The sequence below is a fragment of the Salvelinus fontinalis genome, chromosome 36 (genome assembly GCF_029448725.1).
Source record: "Salvelinus fontinalis isolate EN_2023a chromosome 36, ASM2944872v1, whole genome shotgun sequence".
Taxonomy (NCBI): Eukaryota; Metazoa; Chordata; class Actinopteri; order Salmoniformes; family Salmonidae; genus Salvelinus; species Salvelinus fontinalis.
The window spans coordinates 1,271,038-1,293,856 of record NC_074700.1 but is presented as its reverse complement, the minus strand read 5'-3'; the positions used below and the strand labels follow the sequence as shown (position 1 = coordinate 1,293,856).

At 40.2% G+C, this 22,819-nt stretch overlaps 1 protein-coding gene across 1 annotated transcript in view; it reads right to left on the bottom strand.

Moving 5' to 3' along the window:
- Positions 1-400: 400 nt before the first annotated feature.
- Positions 401-22,819, bottom strand: part of lrfn4b (leucine rich repeat and fibronectin type III domain containing 4b) — a 37,432-nt gene continuing 15,013 nt past the window's right edge. Inside the window, 3 exon segments of the mRNA XM_055901034.1 lie at positions 401-406; positions 762-806; positions 1,215-2,043. Coding sequence (XP_055757009.1) covers positions 401-406; positions 762-806; positions 1,215-2,043 — 880 coding nt within the window.

The following is a 22,819-nucleotide window of genomic DNA, read 5'->3' as shown; positions in this document are numbered from 1 at the left end:
TCATGACGACGGAAGTGAGTGCTACTGGTCGGTAGTCATTCAGATCAGTTTATTTTCCTTTCTTGGGCACAGGGATAATAGTGGACATCTTGACGCAGGTAGGTATAGAGCCTTGAGCTAGGGAATAATTGAACATGTCAGAGAAAACAACAACCATTTGGTCTGCACATGCTCTGATTATCATGACACAAGGCAAGACCCAGAGGCAGACACAGGAGGCAGATGGTTGGAGTTTAAGATGTTTAATAATGCAAAAGGAGTAGGCAAGAGAATGGTGGTGGACAGACAAAAAGTCAATACCAGTTCAGAGTCCAGTAGGTACAGAGTGGCAGACAGGCTCAAGGTCAAGGCAGGCAGAATGGTACGGCAGACGGGTACAGAATCCAAAAACAGGCAATGGTCAAAACTGGGAGGACAAGAAAAAGGAGAATAGCAAAGGCAGGAGTACGGGAAAAAACGCAGGTTGACTTGGAGCATACAAGACAGGAAACACAGGGATAAATACACTGGGAAAAACAAGCGACATCTGGAGAGGGTGGAGACAATAACAAGAACAGGTGAAACAGATCACCCCCCAGGGGCGCCACCTGGCATCTTAACTGGGCTCATACCGGGGTGTCGGCGGTGAAAATCGGCAATGAGGGCCAGGTACAGGATGTCTTTAGCAGGGACCCAGCACCTCTCCTCCGGGCCATAACCCTCGCCATCACCAGGTACTGGAAACCCCTGCCCCGTGGTTTAACCCTCAAGAGGCTTCTCACCGTATACGCTGTCTGGCCATCGATGACCCGGGGGGAGGGGTGGGCCTGGAAATAGAAGACAAAGGACTGTGAGACACAGGCTTAATCGTAGACACATGGGAAGTAGGGGGAATAAGGGGGGTCCGGGGTAACAAGATGGGTAGCAGTGGAACTCAGGGGGTAGTAGTGGAACTCAGGACTCTGGAGATAGGAAAAGGACCAATGAAATGGGGAGACAGCTTGCAGGACTCTACCCGAAGGGGCAGATCATGAGTGGAAAGCCATACCCTCTGCCCAATGCAGTGGCGGGGACCTGGGGTCTGGCGACGGTCCGCTTGTCGACGATACCTGAAGGTGGTCTTGAGAATAGCCACCCTGGTCCTTCTCCAGGTATGTCTACAGCGGTGGACAAACATCTGGGCCGAGGGTACGCTGACCTCCTGCTCTTGTTCCGGGAAGAGTGGAGGCTGATACCCCATGGAACACTCGAAAGGGCAGAGTCCGGCGGCAGTACAGGGAAGCGTGTTCCGGGCATACTCCACCCAAACCAGTTGACGGCTCCAGGTAGTGGGCTTTGTTGAGACCAGGTATCTTAAGGTGGTCTCCAGGTCCTGATAGCTCACTCCGACTGGCCGATTGGGGATGGAATCCGGAGGATAGACTGGTAGATGCCCCAATAAGGGTGCAGAACGCCTTACAAAACTGAGATGAGAAGTGATGACCCCGTTCGGAAACCGTATCCACCGGGAGACCATGGATCCGGAAGACGTGCTGCACCATGAGCTGGGCCGTTTCCTTGGCAGAGGGTAGTTTAGGGAGAGGGATGTAATGAGCAGCCTTAGAAAACCAATCCACCATTATCAGAATGACGGTTTTGCCATCAGACGGGGGAAGCCCAGTGACAATGTCCAGAGAGACATGGGACCAGGGATGATGAGGGACCGGTAGTGGCTGAAGAAGGCCAGAAGGAGCTTGCCGTGGAGTCTTGTTCTGGATGCACACCGTGCATGTGGCGACAAAGGCAGAGATGTCAGAAACCATTGTGGGCCACCAGAAAGATTGTCGATGGAAGGCTAGGGTATGGTGGGAACCAGGATGACAGGTTAGCCTGGAGAAATGAGCCCGTTCATGGACCAGGGACCGGACTGAGTTAGGGACAAACAGCCGGTTGGCCGGGCCCCCTTCAGGTCCAGGCTGGGAGCATTGTGCCTTGCGAACCAGGGTCTCAATACCCCAATCCACAGTGGCTGCTAGGCAAGAGGTAGAGAGAATGATTTCGGGGACCGAGGGTGTGGCAGAGCAACTGTATAGGCAAGAGAGAGCGTCAGGCTGCACATGGACTCTGGGCGTTAGGAAATGGTGAAGTTGAATCTGGTAAACAACAGAGCCCACCGGGCCTGCCTAGAGTTAAAGTGCTTAGCTGTACAGAGATATTCCAGGTTTTTAGGGTCGGTCCAGACCAAGAATGTCTGTTATACTCCTTCCAGCCAGTACCTCCACTCTTCCAACGCCATCTTGACCACCAGGAGTTCTCGGTTGCCTACATTGTAGTTACTCTCTGCAGAATAGAGAAGATGGGACAGGAAGGCACAGGGATGAAGGCAGGCAGAATGGTCAGGCAGGCGGGTACAGAGTCCAGAACAGGCATGGGTCAAAACCGGGAGGCCAAAATATAGGAGAATAGCAAAGGCAGGAGTGTGGGAAGAAATGCTGGTTGACTTGGAGCATACAAGACGAACTGGCACAGAGAGGAAACACAGGGATAAATACACTGGGGAAAACAAGTGACACCTGGAGGGGGTGGAGACAATGACAAGGACAGGTGAAAACAGATCAGGGTGTGACACTGAGGGCACGTGTAACGGTAGTCCTCCTCCTCTTCAACCGAAGAGGAGGAGTAGTGATTGAACCAAGGCGCAGCTTTGTGAAATGACATGATTTAACCTGTTTGGGCTGCAAGCTGAATATTGAAAAAACTGGAAAATGTGTGCACATTTTCAAACGGCCTCCTAAGAAACTTTTTATTTTCCAATATGCATATATTTACTACTGTTGGATAGATAACAGTCTATAGTTTCTAAAAAGGTTTGAATTGTTTCTCTAAGTCGAACAGAAATATTTTTACAGCCATTTTCCCAGCCGAATTGAGATTTCCAAAATGCGATGTGTCTCTTTAAGACCTTCTCTATAAAAGGCCCTTTGACTTGGGACCATAGAAACACGTCACACGCCTTCGTCAGGCTGTAATGCGGAAGTGAGAATTGAAAGGAGTCGAATATCTCGTCCATGGACTGAATAACACACCTTCTTGTGAGACCTGCGCAGTTAAAAAAAAATTCCGGGCGCGAAGCAGAATTTGGTCTCGGCTTCTGGAACAAGGTAGATAACGGTGAATATGATCTCTGACTACGATATTATTTGATACATGTCACAAAATCATCCTAAAGTATGTTTTTTCAATATACTTTAATTATATTATTGCAATTTATTCTGGACTTTAGATTTGATACGACGGAAGAATTTTTTGAAGAAACGCTGAGTAGCGCCGCAATGCTATTGTGCTTGCTAACCAAAGAGGGAAATAATTCGTTCTGGAACCCAACTAAAGACTCTACTGGACATTGGACCCCGTTACAACATTCTGATGGAATATCAACAAAGATAAGACCCAATTTGGGATGCTTTTTCATATATCTGTTGAGCTGTGCTGTGCTAACTGGGCTAACTGTGCTAGGCTAGCGCTTGACCAATGCTAGTGCTGACTTATGCTAGCTTATGTTGTTAGCTAATATAACGATATATTGTGTTTTCGCTGTAAAACACTTCAAAAATCGGAAATGTTGGCTTTATTCACACGATATCTGTCTTTCATTAGCTATCCACCATATGTTTTTCTGAAATGTTTTATGAGGTGTAATTAGTAGCCGACGTTGGTGTATGTATTTTCTCTGGCTACTCCCGTCTGGATTCAGACTCTAGCTATGTGTTAGCATTTTTGGGTAGCATCAATGTAAAACTGATTTGTAGCTAAAATATGCACTTTTTATGAACAAAACATAGATTTATTGTGTAACATGTTATATGACTGTCATCTGAGGTAGTTTTTTCTGGGCTCTTTAGGTTGGTTTTAGTTTATTTCGGTTGGCTTGTGCATGCTACTTGAATCATAATTCATACTTCATAATCATATCCATACGTGTCTGTCCACTTTTGTATTTGGTGGTGAGCTAACATAAATATATGTGGTGTTTTCTCTGTAAAACATTTAAAAAATCGGACATGTTGGCTGGATTGACAAGATGTTTATCTTTCAAATGCTGTATTGGACTTGTTAATGTGTAAAAGTTAAATATTTTTAAAAAATAGATTTTGAAAATGCTAATACATAGCTTGAGTCTGAATCCAGCCGGGAGTAGCCAGAGAAAATACATACACCAACGTCGGCTACTAATTACACCTCATAAAACATTTCAGAAAAACATATGGTGGATAACTAATGAAAGACAGATATCGTGTGAATAAAGCCAACATTTCCGATTTTTGAAGTGTTTTACAGCGAAAACACAATATATCGTTATATTAGCTAACATCATAAGCTAGCATAAGGCAGCATTGATTCTAGTCAAGCGCTAGCCTAGCACAGTTAGCAGAGTTAGCATTCAACAGTTCGACATATATATGAAAAAGCATCCCAAATTGGGTCTTATCTTTCTTGGTACTCCATCAGAATGTTGTAACGGGGTCCAATGTCCAGTAGAGTCTTTAGTTGGGTTCCAGAACGAATTATTTCCCTCTTTGGTTAGCTAGCACGATAGCATTGCTGCGCTAGAAAGCTTTTCTTCAAAAAATTCTTCCGTCGTTTCACATCTAAAGTCCAGAATAAATTGCAATAATATAATTAAAGTATATTGAAAAAACATACTTTAGGATGATTTTGTGACATGTATCAAATAATATCGTAGTCAGGCATCATATTCAACGTTATCTACCTTGTTCCAAAAGCCGAGACCAAATTATCCTTCGCGCCCGGATTTTTTTTTTAACTGCGCAGGTCTCACAAGAAGTTGTGTTATTCAGTCCAGGGACGAGATATTCGACTCCTTTCAATTCTCACTTCCGCATTACAGTCTGAGGAACGCCTGTGACGTGTCTCTATCGTCCCAAGTCAAATGGCCTTTTATAGAGAAGGTCTTAAAGAGACACATCGCATTTTGGAAAACTCAATTCGGCTGGGAAAATGGCTGTAAAAATATTTCTGTTCGACTTAGAGAAACAATTCAAACCTTTTTAGAAACTACAGACTGTTATCTATCCAACAGTAGTAAATATATGCATATTGGAAAATAAAAAGTTTCTTAGGAGGCCGTTTGAAAATGTGCACACATTTTCCAGTTTTTTCAATATTCAGCGTGCAGCCATAACAGGTTTTAACTTTGGACATGGACCGTGCCAGTCGACCAGTACCCAGGCTAAATGAAGAGGGGAGGTTGCCATTGTGAATGGATTGAACGACTCATCAGGACTAAGGACACCTTGATCAACATTCTGATGAAAGACCAGCAATAGTAAGACCCAATTTACGATGTTATTTCATATATCTGTCGTGCATGTGAACTGGTCGCGCGCGTCCAGCTGGTTCTGGCTGGCCTGGTTATGCTAATTTAGCGATACATTTTGTTTTCGCTATAAAACATTTAAAAAATCTGAAATATTGTTTGGATTCACCAGATGTTGGGCTTTCAATGTCTGTACGCTGTGTATTTTTTCTTAAATGTTTTAAGACAAGTAATTAGTTATATAACGTTGGTCTCTGTAATTGTTCTAGCTGCATCAGCACTATATCAGATTGCAGCTGCAATGTAGAACTGTGATTTATACCTGAAAAATGCACATTTAAAAAAAAAAAACTATGCTATACCATAAATATGTTATCAGACTGTCATCTAAAGAATTTGTTTGTTGGTTAGTGGCTATCAATATCTTAGTTTAGCCGAATTGGTGATAGCACCTGATGGAGTAAGAAACTGTTGGAGTAAGAAAATGGTGTCATTTTGCTAACGTGTTTAGCTAATAGATTTACATATTGTGTCTTCCCTGTAAAACATTTAAAATATCTGAAATGGCTGTTTTATTCACAAGATCTGTGTCTTTCATTGGGTGTCTTGGACTTGTGATTTAATGATATTTAGATGCTACTATTTAATTGTGACGCTATGCTAGCGATGCTAATCAGTGTGGGGGGTGTGGGGGGTGCTCCCGGATCCGGGTTAGGTACTCTGTAGAGGTTAATAAAGACACGACAAAACAACTAAGACAGAAAACGAACTAGACTTGAATTCACTAACAAAATAACAAAACGAATGTGTAGACAAACCTAGACATACGAACTTACAATAAAACACGAAGAACGCACGAACAGGGAAAATAGACTACACAAAATGACGATGTACAAAAACAAACTGAACAGTCCCGTATGGTGCGACAAACAGTGACACAGGAGACAACCACCCACAGCGAACACTGTGAAACAACCTACCTAAATATGACTCTCAATTAGAGGAAACGCCAAACACCTGCCTCTAATTGAGAGCCATACCAGGCAACCCTAAACCAACATAGAAACAGACAACATAGAATGCCCACCCAAACTCACGTCCTGACCAACTAACACATACAACAAACTAACAGAAATAGGTCAGGAACGTGACAGCACGGCTGGAGATGCCATCTGGGCCGGAAGCCTTACGAAGGTTAAACAGTACAAATATGAAGTTTTTTTTGGGGGGGGTTTGTAGTTTTCTATTCAATGCCAATACAGTATCCATTGACTTAGGACTCAAAATGCAGTTTCTATGCCTTCCACTAGATGTCAACAGTCTTCAGAAAATGTTTCAGGCTTGTATTCTGAAAAATGAAGAAGTAAGAGCAGTCTGAATGAGTGGACCCTGCCGTGTCACAGAGCTTTTTCCTGCGCAAGACCGAGAGAGTGCGTTTCTTGTTTACATTTTATATTGACGACGTTATTGTCCGGTTGAAATATTATTGATTATTTAGGCTAAAAACAACCTCAGGGTTGAATATAAACATCGTTTGACATGTTTCTATGAACTTTACGGATACAATTTGGATTTTTTTTGTCTTTCCGTTTTTACTTTGTTTGAGCCTGTGGATTACTGAAGAAAACGCGCAAACAAAACTGAGGTTTTTGGGTATAAAGAGACTTTATCGAACAAAAAGAACATTTATTGCGTAAATGAATGTCTGCTGAATGCAACCATATGTAGATCATCAAAGGTAAGGGATTCATTTTATCTCTATTTCTAAATTGTGTAACTGTTCTACCTGGCTGGCTACTGTTTGTAATGATTTGTCTAGTGGCTATGTTCTCGTAATCGTAATGTATGCTTTCGCCGTAAAGCATTTTTAAAATCTGACACCGTGGTTGGATTCACAAGCAGTTAATCTTTAAACCTATGTAAAATATGTTTTGTCTTCTGAATGTTTTTAATGAGTATTTCTGTTTTTGAATTTGGCGCCCAGCAGTTTTACTGGCTGCTGTAGAGGTGGGACGCTATCGTCTCACGTGCCCAAGAGAGGTTAAGGAGAAGTTTATCTAAAGTTCCATGTATAATACTTGTATCTTTTATCAATGTTTTTTAGGATATAAATATGAACTTTATCGAACAAAACATACATGTATTGTGTAACATGAAGTCCTATGAGTGTATTCTCATCAAAGGTTAGTGATTCATTTTATCTCTATTTCTGCTTTTTGTGACTCCTCTCTTTGGCTGGAGAAATTGCTGTTTTTCTGTGACTAGGTACTGACCTAACATAATCGTTTGGTGTGCTTTTGTTGTAAAGCATTTTTGAAATCGGACACTGTGGCTGGATTTACCACAAGTTTATCTTTAAAATGGTGTAAAATATTTGTATGTTTGAGGAATTTTAATTCTGAGATATCTGTTGTTTGTATTTGGCGCCCTGCACTTTCACTGGCTGTTGTCAGGTCGATCCCGTTAGCGGGATCTCAGCCATAAGAAGTTTAAGATGGCATTGTGTCAAGAAACAGTGCATCTTGGTTGGGTTGTGTTTCTTAGTACGCACGGATCTATACCTCGCCTCTTCCCAGTCCGTACAGGAGATGCAGCGATGAGACAAGACTGCAACTACCAATTGGATACCATGAAATTGGGGAGAAAAAGGACTACATTTTCTTTTAAATAACATATGACTAAATAATTGATTTAAAAAAAAAGTTGGTTCATTAATGATTGGACATTGGCGAGTAGTATGCTCGGGAATGGAGTCTTAATCTACCACTTATGCCTCTCCATCAGCGTCTTCGTTTCATACTCTCCAGTAGGACTCCCAAGCAGCTTGGCTCCTCGCCAAAGAAGCTAGTCCATTGTTCTGCTCTCTCAGGAATGTGGGTAAGTCGGGTGGACGGTGAGTACCCTGCAATTCGGATTCAAAAATGTATATCCGGGTGTGTGTAGTAAAAACAAACTGATTAAGAACATTTAAGAAAAAGAACAGAAAAAAACAACAACATGTAGAAAACTGCAATATGCCCTCTCTCGACGCCATCTTGACTTGCTTTCGCTGTTAATCTTCCTTGTCAACATTTTTAAGAAACAAAAAATGTTACCAAAAAGTACTTACTCTATCGATATTAATCGCCTCAAATAATAAGGTGTCAGAGAGATCAGGCCAACTTGAAGCGAGGCGGGTAGAACACACCCACACACATGCATGCACACACACACACAGACACACACACACACACGGACAGCCATATCCTCAGATGCCCGTTGGCATGTTCATCAATGTCAATTGGGTTCAAATTTCTGGGACTGGGTGATCGACTCATTAGTTTTAATGAACACATTCCTCACAAAGAGGGTTATGTCAAACGCTCCAGCCCTCTACATTAATTTCGAATCAATCTTATCACTGCCACAGATGTCTTCCTACCCCATCCCTCCTCTTTTTATTTCTACTATTCTCTACTTTCTGTCACTCCTGTCTTATGAAACAGTTGGAGTAAAGTTTGGAGCCGATAGTAAATTTTGGGAGCTAAAGTTAGTGAAGTTTGGGAATCATCAACAGATGTAAGTCATAGCAGATTTTTTGTCACTACTATATGTTCATTTTTCTTTTTCATATAATGAAAGAAGAAAGAAAGAAGAGTGCTTTCATTTTCATATATTGTTTGAGAAAATGTGGATCTGTTTCCAAGTTAAGATTGAGGTCTTCGTGGATTGCCATTAGGTCTTTCCTTAAATTATCCATTTAGATACAATTTAACATCATTTCAACAGAATGTTCTAGATCAATGAGAACAGTAGCAGAGTATAGACGTGAGCACATCACACCGAATGTGGATCTAATGGTCACCTGCCAATCATTTTAGCTCGCTATGTTTTAGCAATTCTACATGTAAAATTGGTGCACATTCGGTTCGCAGATTATGTTCAGAGGTGCTAAGTACTCTAGGCAAGAAAACCCTATTGTTGTCTCTGAGCCCTAAGGAGCCAAAAAACGAAGCTGTTAACCTGTTTGGGCTGCAGGGGCAGTATTGAGTAGCCGGATAAAAGGTGCCCATTTCAAACGGCCTCGTACTCCATTCTTGCTCGTACAATATGCATATTATTATTACTATTGGATAGAAAACACTCTCTAGTTTCTAAAACCGTTTGAATTATATCTGTGAGTAAAGCAGAACTCATTTTGCAGCAAACTTCCTCGATAGGAAGTGGAAAATCTGAAATCGAAAGGTCTAGATATATAAAGGTCTAGATATAGAAAGGTCCTTGATATTTATTAGAATACATGCACTTCATACGTCTTCCACTAGATGTCGACAGGCAGTGAGAGTAGAAATGGAGTGTATAACTTGATCTGGGGTCGAATAAAAGCTCTCGGCATGACGTGTCACCAGTTTCCTGTTTTCTGGAGAGCGCGTGAAGGGACTTGGTTTTGCCTTCTGTAAAGCTGTCGTTATGGTCGACTAATATCTCCGGCTTTGATTTTATTTGATACATGTGACAATATCATTGTAAAGTATGTTTTTTCAATATAGTTTTATTAGATTATTGAAATTTACTCGGGACGTTAGGCGTGTTGCGTTATGTTCCTTTGTTCAGGAAGGAGAGCTTTGCGCTACTTTGCTAGCTTTCCGTGCTAATTGACAGGAGAAGAGGACATTCTAAATCCAAACAAGATTGTTCCCGACAAAGGACCCCTTGTACAACATTCTGATGAAAGATCATCAAAAGTAGGACCCATTTTATGATGCCATTTCATATATCTGTCGAACATGTGAAATAGTCGTTTGCGCCCAGATTTTGGGTACTCTCTCGCTATACCTAAGCTGGATGTCGTAATGAAGTTATTTTTAGAATTCTAACACGGCGATTGCATTAAGAACTAGTGTATCTATCATTTCGTATACAACATGTATTTTTTAGTAACGTTTATGTATAGTTATTTGGTCAGAATAGTTGAGTGCCATAAAAATATCCGCAGATTCTGGGAAAAAGATGCTACGTTAGCACAATGTATAACCACTGATTTCAGCTCTAAATATGCACATTTTCAAACATAACATAAGTGTATGTATAACCTGATGTTATAGGACTGTCATCTGATGAAGCTTATCAAGGTTAGTCAAAAATTATATATCTTTTGCTGGTTTATCTGCTATCGCTAACATGCCTAATGCTATCGCTAACGTGCCTTGATGAATGAATGCAGAATTGTGGTAGGCTATTGTAGTAAGCTAATATAATGCTATATTGTGTTTTCGCTGTAAAACACTTAAGAAATCGGAAATATTGTCTGGATTCACAAGATGTTTGTCTTTAATTTGCTATACACCATCGATTTTTCAGAAATGTTTTATGATGAGTATTTAGGTATTTAACGTTGGTGTCTGTAATTACTCTGGCTGCTTCGGTCCTATTTGTGACGGTAGCTGTGATGGTAGCTGCAATGTAAAACTGATTTATACCTCAAATATGCACTTTTTTCGAAAAAAACATAGAGTTATTGTATAACGTGTTATAAGACTGTCATCTGATGAAGTTGTTTCTTGGTTAGTTTGGTTGGTTCTTGGTTAGTTAGGTTGGCTTTGTGCATGCTACCTGTGGTGTGAAAAATGTCTGTCCTTTTTTGTATTTGGTGGTGAGCTAACATAAATATATGTTGTGTTTTCGCTGTAAAACATTTTACAAATCGGACATGTTGGCTGGATTCACAAGATGTTTATCTTTCATATGCTGTATTGGACTTGTTAATGTGTGAAATTTAAATATTTAAAAAAAATATATTTTGAATTTTACGCCCTGCATTTGAAGTGGCTGTTGTCATATTGTGCCCTGCTTCGGGCTTGCAGCCCAAAGAAGTGAATATATCACTTGTATTGCGTACTGGTGAAATTATCAATATTTTTTTTACTAAACTGTTTTGAGTGTCAGACTTCCATGTGTGTTCCGTTAAGCTGAAGGTCAGATCAATAAAGAGAAACAAAGTATTTTTTGGGTTTCTCAAACATAACTCAAAACTGGACATACATTTCCTGAATGTACCAGAATACACCTCTTCAGCACTGTACACATCACAATGAATCAAAATACACTGTAGGACCAAGCTAAAGAGACAGAAAAAGAGTTTACATACAAGACTGCCAGAAAGAAGGATTCATGTTCTCCTCAAACATAGTCAACACTGACCTACAGTGTGTACGTACATGAATCGCCAGATCAGGCTTAGAAGTCTAGTGAAAAGCATTAGGTCTAGGTCTACTGCTCTTGCAGTATGTTTAATAATAACGGCCCTTGAAATTACAAAAGCAGGTACATACGATAGAATAGAAGCTTCTCCTCAGCACGACAACCGGCTCGACAACCATGGGGACCGGGCTTCACCATCCACTGAGGAAGAACACCGACTAAGTTGGAAAGCTTGGAGCAATTAGACACATCACAGCCAGAATCTGAACATGAATTGTTCTCTCTTTCTATAGGAGCATTCACTCACTAGCTATGCTATTTAGCATTGAGCCATCGATACATAGACGCAGGTAGCTACCCGTGTCTTTGCTGATGAGAGTCCCTTTTGGAACATGTTGTTCACTATTAGTTTGTGATCTGGGCCCCTTTTAAAGGTAGGAAGACGCAGACAGAACTGGATGTCCAAGATACATTTTGATATTTGTATCGTCGTTAGAAAGTAAAATTCGTGAAAATTGGGAGAAGTACAATTTGTTTTTTTGTAGTTCTCAGTCATAAGTGAATATACAGTATTATGGTTAAGTTATACAGGTTAATTTCTACTGTGACGTCATACCTGACTAATTTATGAAGCAAACAGTGGGAAGAGCATGAGGGAACCTTTTATTTTCAGAGGAACTAAAACCAGAAATGTGAACGCTACTCACGTTCTCTCTCGTCACAGAAGGTCACGTTTCCACCACAATTTGAAAATTTTGTAACTTGCGTCTTGAGTTTATTTCACGAAGTATCAAAATGCTTCCGGTAGGAACTTGCTCTCTGGTGCGTTAGACACATTAAAGGGACTTAGGGTCTCCTTGTTAACTTTTAATGTTAAAGAAAGCGCTGACATTCACTGAACTCGACGGTCGTTTTCCGAGCTTCATTAGCCGTTCACTCCCAATCCTGTTTTGCTGTGTGAAGTGACATCAAAGGGAAATCACATCACATTCGGTCTAATGAAGAAGCTCCTTCAAACACAAGCGCTCATTATTAATGACACCTGATTTTAAATGTGAGTTGTATTATGTTTATTACACATTATAATGTTTCCTTTCCAATAAAACATAGGAGTTTTTATTCATTTTGTACTATTTCTTTAAAATTACCTATGGTTGCTCGTGTATTTGCTTCAAGTTAGATCTTATGTCTAATGGGTATGTACAGCAATACTGATGATAATAAATAGAAAATCAAATTTCACCTCAAGAAAATGGAAGCACCTTTAACAATGCCTTAACATACCTTATATTGATCTGTAATGTGACACTCCTTGTCTCTCTTGTTAACCTGTTTCTTCAATATAATACTAATTAGTTTCTTCTCAACCTCTGCTGTGTGCAGATTAATGAAGTTGAATACGTTCCTCCCTTCAGGGTGAGTTTTGATTAATTATGTAGAGTTTGCTTGGTGTCACAGGGAATGTTCCAATTTAAGGTACGTTTAAATGACTTAACTCATATCCCCACAAACATATGTTAGCATGCCAGGCTACTGTTTAGAGGTGGAGATATATGGCCAAATACCACGACTAAGGGCTGTGTCCAGACACTCCGCATTGTGTGGTGCTTAAGAACAACCCTTAGCCAGGGTATATTGGCCATATACTACACCCCTGTGTGACTTATTGCTTATTGCTTAAATATAACACCTATATGACATACACTGAGTGCACAAAACATCTTTTCATGTCATACACTGACCAGGTAAATCCAGGTGAAAGCTTATTGATATTACTTGTTAAAGCCTCTTCAACCAGTGTAGATTATTCAGACGAAGACAGGTTAAATAAGGATTTTTAAGCCTTCAGACAATTGAAACATGGATTGTGTATGTGTGCCACTCAGAGAGTGAATGGTCAAGACAAAAAATAGAAGTGCCTTTGAACGGGGTACCGAAGTAGGTACTAGGCGCACCGGTTTGAGTGTGTCAAGGATTTCAACGCTGCTGGGTGCTCAACAGTTTCCTGTGTGTATCAAGAATGTCCACCTCCCAAAGGACATCCAGTCAACTTGACACAACTGTGGGAAGCACATGAGCCAGCATCCCTGTGAAACACATTTGACACCTTGTAGAGTCCATGCCCTTTACGAAATGAGACTGTCTTGAAGGAAAAAGGGGGTTCAACTCAATATTAGCAAGGTGTTCCCAATGTTTTGTACACTCAGTGTAGAACACGTGCTGTTTCTAACACCTATATAACATATCACAAGTTATGAGCTATGGATATCCTACACATATGACACATATGATCAAGTGGTGCAGAAAAATCAGTGCAATGGTGCAGACAAAGCTATGGAGAAAGGCCATATTTCAGAGGTTGTGGGGTTTGCTGTTCTAATCTGTCTCTTTCCGCCCTGTGACACATTAAAGGCCAGACAAAAGCTGCCAGGAGTTAACTGCCCTGTGGGGAGTTCTTATTTACAATGTAACTGCCACTTTGACATCCAGCCACCTCTGTCTTTCCTACCTTCCCTGTTCTTTTTTCTTTCTTTCGCTCGACTTTTTGTTCTTCACTCCATCTGCTGTTTAGGGGACTTTAATTTCAAATCGCCGGAGCTGGAAATTCCATCTCACAATTTTAGTTGTGAGTTGAAAGGCTTGGCGTTCAGGTGCTGGTTTTTGACTTATCGTTTAACTATTTCTGGCTGCAAGCCCGAGGCCGGCCACAATATGACAACAGCCACTTCAAGTGCAAGGTGCGAAATTCAAAATATATATTTTTGAAATATTTAACTTTCACACATTAAAACCTGTTGGGGATGGGGGCGCTGTTTAGACTATTTATGCTAATTTGGCTAATTTTTTAAACGGCTTCCCACAAAATCCTTGATCGTACAATATGCATATTATTATTATTATTGGATAGAAAACAGTCTATAGTTTCTATAGGAGTTGAAATTTTGTCTCTAAGTGGAACAGAGCCCATTCTACAGCAATTTCCCTGACATGGAGTCAGATTTGAGAAATGTTGGCCACTTTTCTGAAGTCAGTTAAAAGGGCACTGTCGTTGCTATGACTATACGGACACTTCTTACGTCTTCCCCTGGATGCCTTTACGTGATGACGATTCCAACGGGGTCGATTGCGCGTTCACAGGCCCTACAAATGAAAAAAACCTTTAGCTAGCAAGTCTTTTCTTGCTGCGTAACGCGCGTGGAAGACACCGACCCTCTCCTGTTCCAAGCGTTAGTTTAGCCTGTTATATTTCTCCGGTCATCTTTTCACTCGTTATAGGAGTTACAAACATCATAAAGTAGTTAATTTAAAGCGTTTTATAGCAATTTATATCCGTTTAGTGCGATTTTGGGACATTTATTTTTGCAACGATGTGAAAAGTTGGGCACGCTTTTCAGTTCATCCCGAACGCAGTTGACATTTCCACATGGCAAGAGGACAGCTTTCCACCAAAAGACGATTTCTCCCAAGAAAGGATCCTTTGCCCAAGATACTGATGGAAGAACAGCTCAAGGTAGGACATTTTTATTATGATAAATCGTGTTTCTGTCGAAACATTTTAGTGGCTTAGGACGCCATGTTTTTTGACGTAGCTTCGCTTGGCGCAAACTGTATTGAAAAGTAAGGATAAATTAAAAAATGTAATAACGCAATTGTATTAAGAATTAAATTGTCTATCAATCCCTGTCCACCCTATATTTTTTAGTCACGTTTATGAGTATTTATGTATAAGAGTAGATCACTGTCTAAGTGGCGCAAGGACATTTTCTGACCAGCTGAGCTACATTTCACATTGTCTAACCATGATTTTGGTGGCTAAATATAAACATTTTCGATCAAACTGTATATGCATGTTGTAATGTGATGTTACAGGAGTGTCATCGGAAGAATTCTGAGAAGGTTAGTGAAAAAATTAATATCTTTTGGCGATGTTGACTTTTATCGCTCACTTTGGCTAGAATCAATGCTGGGCTGCTAATTGCTATGTGCTAAGCTAATATAACGATTTATTGTGTTTTCGCTGTAAGACACTTAGAAAATCTGAAATATTGTCTGTATTCACAGGATCTGTGTCTTTCGATTCGTGTATGCTGTGTATTTTTACGAAATGTTTGATGATTAGTAGTTAGGTAAACACGTTGCTCATTGTAATTATTCTAGTCCATTTGTGATGGTGGGTGCAATTGTAAACTATGCCATCTACCTGAAATATGCACTTTTTTCTAACAAAACCTATCCCATACCATAAATATGTTATCAGACTGTCATCTAATGAGTTTTTTTGTTGGTTAGGGGCTATAAATATCTTAGTTTAGCCGAATTGGTGATGGCTACTGGTGTTGGTGGACAAATAAAAGATGGTGGATTATGCTAATGTGTTTTTAGATAATAGATGTACATCTTTACATATTGTGTCTTCCCTGTAAAACATTTTAAAAATCGGAAATGTTGACTGGATTCACAAGATCTGTGTCTTTCATTAGCTGTATTGGACTTTAATGTGTGAAAGTTAAATATTTTAAAAAAATATTTTTTTTGAATTTCGCGGCACTGGTTTTTCAGTGGGGGGGGGGGGGGGGTGCCGCTAGCGCCACGCTGATCCTAGACAGGTTAACAAGTCCAATACAGAAAATGAAAGGTACACATCTTGTGAATCCAGCCAACATGTCCGATTTTTAAAATGTTTTACAGCGAAAAAAAGCACGTATATTTATGTTAGCTCACCACCAAATACAAAAAAGGACAGACATTTTTCACAGCACAGGTAGCGTGCACAAAGCCAACCTAACTAACCAAGAACCAACCAAACTAACCAAGAAACAACTTCATCAGATGACAGTCTTATAACATGTTATACAATAAATCTATGTTTTGTTCGAAAAATCTGCATATTTCAGGTATAAATTATAGTATACATTGCAGCTACAATCAGAAATTGCACCGAAAGCAGCCAGAATAATTACAGACACCAACGTCAAATACCTAATTACTCATCATAAAACATTTCTGAAAAATACATAGTGTACAGCAAATGAAAGACAGGCATCTTGTGATTCCAGCCAATATTTCCGATTTATTAAGTGTTTTACAGCGAAAACACAATATAGCGTTATATTAGCTTACCACAATAGCCAAAAATACAAGCCATTTCCCAGCAGTAAAAGTTAGCGATCGTAACAAACCAGTAAAAGATATATAATTTTTGACTAACCTTGATATTCTTCATCAGATGACAGTCCTATAACATCAGGTTATACATACACTTATGTTTTGTTCGAAAATGTGCATATTTAGAGCTGAAATCAGTGGTTACACATTGTGCTAACGTAGCTACTTCTGATAAGCTGTCGTTAGGGTTAGTGTCCTACTGTCCTATGTTAGCTAGCTAACATTAGGCTATAACTAGCAATGTGAAATGGCATTCTGAGAAAACATCACTAACGTTAGCCACTGTTCATACACGTAGCTAACCAGCAATCGAACCTAAGGTAACGTTCGTTAGCCAACAGCAAGCTTTAACTTGGTCTTTTCTTCAGACATGCAACGTTAACGTTAGCTATCTAGCTAAACAATTAACAATAATCCCAACCCATAGAGTACTAGCAATACAGATACAAGATAAACGCATGGTACGCTTTCGAAGTAAAGCCTTTTTGAAATCTGACACAACGGTTGGATTAACAATAAATTCATCTAAGCTGATTTATAACACCGGTATGTTTTTTGAATTTTTATTATGACTATTTAGTTTTTGAATTTGGCCGGATGTTGGCCAGGTGGGACGGTAGCGTCCCACACCCCCTAGAGAGGTTCATATTTACATAATATTGTTATTAAGGCAAATGAAAGTTCACATGTTCAAGAAGGCATTTCTGCAACAAACAAAAAAACGCATTCTGATAAAAAATATATATATGTTCAAATGGCTCTCCTTGTGAAGTTGTGACTTGCGACATATGCCTAGTTTCCTGAAACGGGTCACGTGTGTGACCACTTTAGGGTAATGTAAATGTCACACTGACCTCTTATAAACAGTGCACGATCCAGATTTGCCAAGATTCTAAGCTGAACTGGAGCAGACTTTTTACCAACTTGTTATTCTGAGAGAGAAAAAACTCGACAGATTTAGTGGCAGAATATTTAGCACTCACCTTTTAAAATCCTGAAACAAAAGTGTCGCAAACACAGCACCAAGTACCTGCTCGATACTACTACTGCGCAGACTCTACACGTCCAATTTCACTGAAAGATGGTCCCCATGTCAAAAGGAAGGAAATGCTTTCAACATGACACAATGAATAAAACGAAAAAAAACTTCACTGGACAGACAGGCGGTCGACATTAGAATTAAATGTAAGAATATTTAGTCTTACCACCACTAAAGAGCCATGAAGCCTGCGATGTTCAGAAATGCTTCTCAATGACATCTGAAAATGGAGACAAAAAACAAACATTGGTGATTCAAGCACGGGTTAGCTAGAATGATTATGGATCCACATGCACACATTCGGTCAGTTCTACACTACAAGACTGCATCTGGTGCATATCAAATTCGGCCGAGTTTGGTTGTAAAATATGTATCTATGCCTTAATTTCCCCAAAATATAGTCTGCTGTGGCCTAAATATTTTTTATTTTATTACTTAATTCAAAACCAACTATTCATTTGTCTAGAGTATTGTGACTATAAAAACACATTTACAGCCCCAGAATAATCACATTATCTTATCTGGAGAAGAAATTAATCACCAACCAACTCCTCTCATAAAGCTCAGAGCTCGGGTGACCGGAGTGGATTGAAAGTTAAGAAACAAATAAATAATTCAAAGATTTTTGGGAAGGGGGTCTACTGAACTCATCAGACAGCATCCCCCCCCACACACACACACACATTTGTTGGTTAATAGGTTTGAATTAAACCCATAAAGTGGTGTCGTGTGTGATTAGCAGTCTCACGGGCCCTGTAAGGGACTGAAGGAGCTGTTGTAATGAATGGTTGGAGTGCTGCTGATAAACAGAAATCATAAACAGCCTGAAAATTACTCAGGGTATATCAGTAGAGGAAATGTGTGTGTGTGTGTGTGTGTGTGTGTGTGTGCATACTGGGTTGGGGAGTGGGGGGGGGGGGGGGGTGTGCAGTAGGTGTGTGTTTAAACCCTCCTTGTGTGCTCTAAAATGAGTTATACATTTCAATATTTACATCTTGCATAATGAAATGTATTACTTGTTTTAGAGGACAAAATATATTTTCAAATGACATCAAGATTAAGTTTATGCCAAATGTAGATCAACCTCAATGGTGTCTTGCACAACCATCTCTCACAATCTCATATCAGAATTAAACATTCACCACCAAAGGACAATTTTTTACTTTAGTTTCAAAGCTTTTGATAATTAATTTTTTATTTGCAAAATCATACATTTCTCATAATATCCATAAGACAGAACCAATGACAGCAAAATAATAACTTTACCCTGCCTCAGTGGTGGTCAGTGACATTTATAATGAGGCAGTACTATTTTTTGAATGATCATGGCCTTCTATTACAGCATGTTGGATGACTGTAATTCATATTCCATTCACCCAGTTCAATGTAAAATTGACAGATTTAGGCTACTACATGATACTCAAATTTCCCTATACCCATCATGAGGTTGTTACAAACTGGCCTATGAATGAAAGTTTACATCGTAGGTGCACACAGGTCGAGAGACATTTTTGAAATGACAGACAATGACACATGGGCAGACAGTGACATATTCACTACCGGCATGCATATTCTTGCATGTATCTAGCTTATCTAGGGTGTAATCATTAGTCCAACAGTTTCAAAAGATTTTTGGGAGGGACAAATTCAGGTATGTTTTATCTCAGTTTCGTTTGCTTCCGTTGAAGAAGGTTTTTCAACAGAATTGGCAGAATGAATACACCGCTGATCACACATATATTCTTTCTAGCCTCTATGCACTCACCTCCTCTCACCTTTTCCCTTCGTTTGTGGACTTCAATGAACAACACATCAACTGGATCTGACCAGGTGAAAAAACCTTTCCAAGCCAAACCATGTCATAACCGCTACACACAGCCTACATTGGTGTCCCCATATTAGCTAAATGAACGTCCTCGTCAACATAGCTAATAGAACTAATGTGTTAGTGAACACGCTGCAATTGTGCCGTAATGTTACAGCCCCGGTGGCAATCAATTAATAAAACCAAAAGCTGACCTTGACTAGGAAGAGTTCCAGGGTTGTGTTGGATAGTCATAGCCGGCCAACTAGCTAACATAGCATCACTCGGTATTAGCCGAAGTTTGAGTAACTAAACTAGCCAGTTGCATTTGCTAGCTAAGTAAGTGAAACTGAAAGTGAAAGAAAATTATGAAATATTTCTCTCTATCTTGCTTCTCCTTTTTTGAAGAAATTGATTTGTTGAAAACTGTTCAACTATGTTTTTTCTTTGAGTCAACTTCTCAACACATTTTATGCACTGCAGTGCTAGCTAGCTGTAGCTTTTGCTTTCAGTACTAGATTCCTTGATACAGTATGTCAGTTCATGCTGCAAGAGCCCTGATAGGTTGAAGGACGTCCTACTGAAGTTGTCATAATTACTGTGTAAGTCTATGGAAGGGAAGGGGGTGAGAACCATGAGCCTCCTAGGATTTGTATTGATGTCAATGTACCAAGATTAGGATGGAAGCTAGCTGTCCTCCGGCTACACCATGGTGCTACCCTACAGAGTGCTGTTGAGGCTACTGTAGACCTCCACTGCAAAACAGTGTCTTTTAATCAATTATTTGGTGACATGTAAATATATTTGGTATAGGTATATCTTAAAAGGATCACTTTTTCAATGTTTATGAAATTCACTGAGGAGGACAGTTCTCCCCTTCCGGCTCTGAGGAGCCTCTACTGCCTGCCTAGAGCACAAATTAAAACCATTACATTTAAAATCTAATTTGGACAAACTTCCCCAAGTCATACATGTACTCCTAATGTAGACAAATTCCACAATTCCAAATATATTTGTGTTCTTCTGGGTATTTCAGCACTGAGTAGCTTTTCGCACTTATCTTATTATTATTCATCCACTGTGTATCGTTCCAGCACTAACCAGAAGGAGTGATGTCTCCATGGAAACCAAACCCAACGACTGGCTTCAATACCAAGTCGACATAATAGAATAATAAGAAGAAAGTCAATGCTGCTCAAAAGTATCTCTCAAAACACACTAAATGATTCAGTAGCCTGTCTTGCACTAGGAAAACCAAGCATTAAGGCTTTAAGGACTCTATTGATATCGCTACCTCTCCATAAATACATATTTAAAGAGCGAGCCACGCATAGTCAATCGGCAACCGCCACATGGACATCAAAGGAATCCAAGGAATACCAACACTTTTTGACTGCAAAACATTAGGTTTTTAACATGAAAAACTTTCGCATTTTTGATAGAGACACTTTTTGCTCTCTGATGTCATGCTATTCTGTTTTTGTTAACTTTTTTCATTGACCTTAGTAAAACATGAGAACACCTAACGACAGAAATACACCCAACAAAAAAGGTGAATAGAAGGCCTAAGTACTGTTTGAGTAAAAAACACAGACGAATAGTAAAGCTCAAACAAAGTTTATTCACCCACTGGGTTATACAGCTGCATAAGACAAAGACATGTTTCCACCAGTGGTAGCATATCCCAATTTGGGTGGATCATCCTCCTAACCATTACATGTTTATTGCTAGACAGGAAGTTATGTGATGCGGGCAATAAACTGGTCCTTCTCCCTTAATGTGACCTAACCTGACCTCGGCCCCCATTCATCCCTAACCCACATCTCTCCACCCTTACCGGTGACTGCAACAATGTGATTGCCTTTCCTTTATTCAATACATTCCAAGCTTAATTACATCCACCATATGCATTCCTCCTACAGATAACCATTCACTTCTGGTGTAGAAACCAGACTATGACACTCAATATTTCAATAGGATACCTGATAGAAACAAGATTAGCTGGTTTGATGAAACCAAGATTGAACTCTTTGGCCTGAATGCCAAGCGCCACGTCTGGAGGAAACCTGGCACCATCCCTATGGTGAAGCATGGTGATGGCAGCATGATCCTGTGGGGATGTTTTTCAGCGGCAGGGACTGGGAGACTAGTCAGGATCGAGGGAAAGATGAACGGAGCAAAGTAGAGAGAGATCCTTGATGAAAACCTGCTCCAGAGCGCTCAGGACCTCTGACTGGGGCAAAGGTTCACCTTCCAACAGGATAATGACCCTAAGCACACAGCCAAGACAACGCAGGAGTGGCTTTGGGACAAGTCTTTGAATGTCCTTGAATGGCCTAGCCAGAGCCCGGTCTTGACCCCAAGCAAACATCTCTGGAGAGACCTGAAAATAGCTGTGTAGCAATGCTCCTCATCCAACCTGACAGAGCTTGAGAGGATCTGCACAAAAACAGGTGTACCAAGCTTGTAGCGTCATAGCCAAGAAAACTGGAGGCTGTAATCACTGCCAAAAGTGCTCCAACAAAGTACTGAGGAAAGTGTCGGAATACTTATGTAAATGTAATATTTAAGATTTTTTGTTTTAATACATTTGCATACATTTCTAAAAACATGGTTTTGCTTTGTCATTATGGGGTATTGTGTGTAGATTGAGGAGAAAAAAAATGCAATTTGATACATTTTACAATAAGGCTGTAATGTAACAAAATGTGGAAGAAGACAAGGGGTCTGAATACTTTCTGAATGCACTGTATATTAGCTGCTGCTCTAGTTTCTTACGAGGGCTACTTTTACTTGAGTAAATTACAATCTAAGTAACAATACAGAAGTCTGCAGCTCAAAAACAAAATGTTTAAAAGGGGTTAGAAGTCCAAAACGCGTCGACGTTACGGTTGGACTCATTAGGTTAAACTGCCTCACTATACTCCTCAATCACCTTGTGACTTCTATTCCATAATCCAATAGTCACTTTGTTGTTTTCTGTGAAGCTATTGAGATGATGATATTGGAGTGCTCTGCTTTGGCAAGTTGGTCCTATGATTGAGAGCCTAAACAGCCATGGCTGGTCCACCCTGCCTTAATCTAGCGTGGGCTATTTGAATAGCTAGCGCCGGGCTGCGGCTGCAGCAGTAGGCAGGGGGAGTGTTGAGCTGCAGGGGAATATGGAGGGGTGATGCGTGAAATAGCAGATGAGAGAGAGAGAGTAGGGGAGAGAGAGAGAGGAGAGTTTCGAGAAGACAAAAGAGGGAGAAAGAGGGTGAGTGGAAAAGAGAAAGAGCAGAGTGAAAAAGAGAAGATGGACAGAGCAAGGACGGGAGAGCGAGAAACACATACA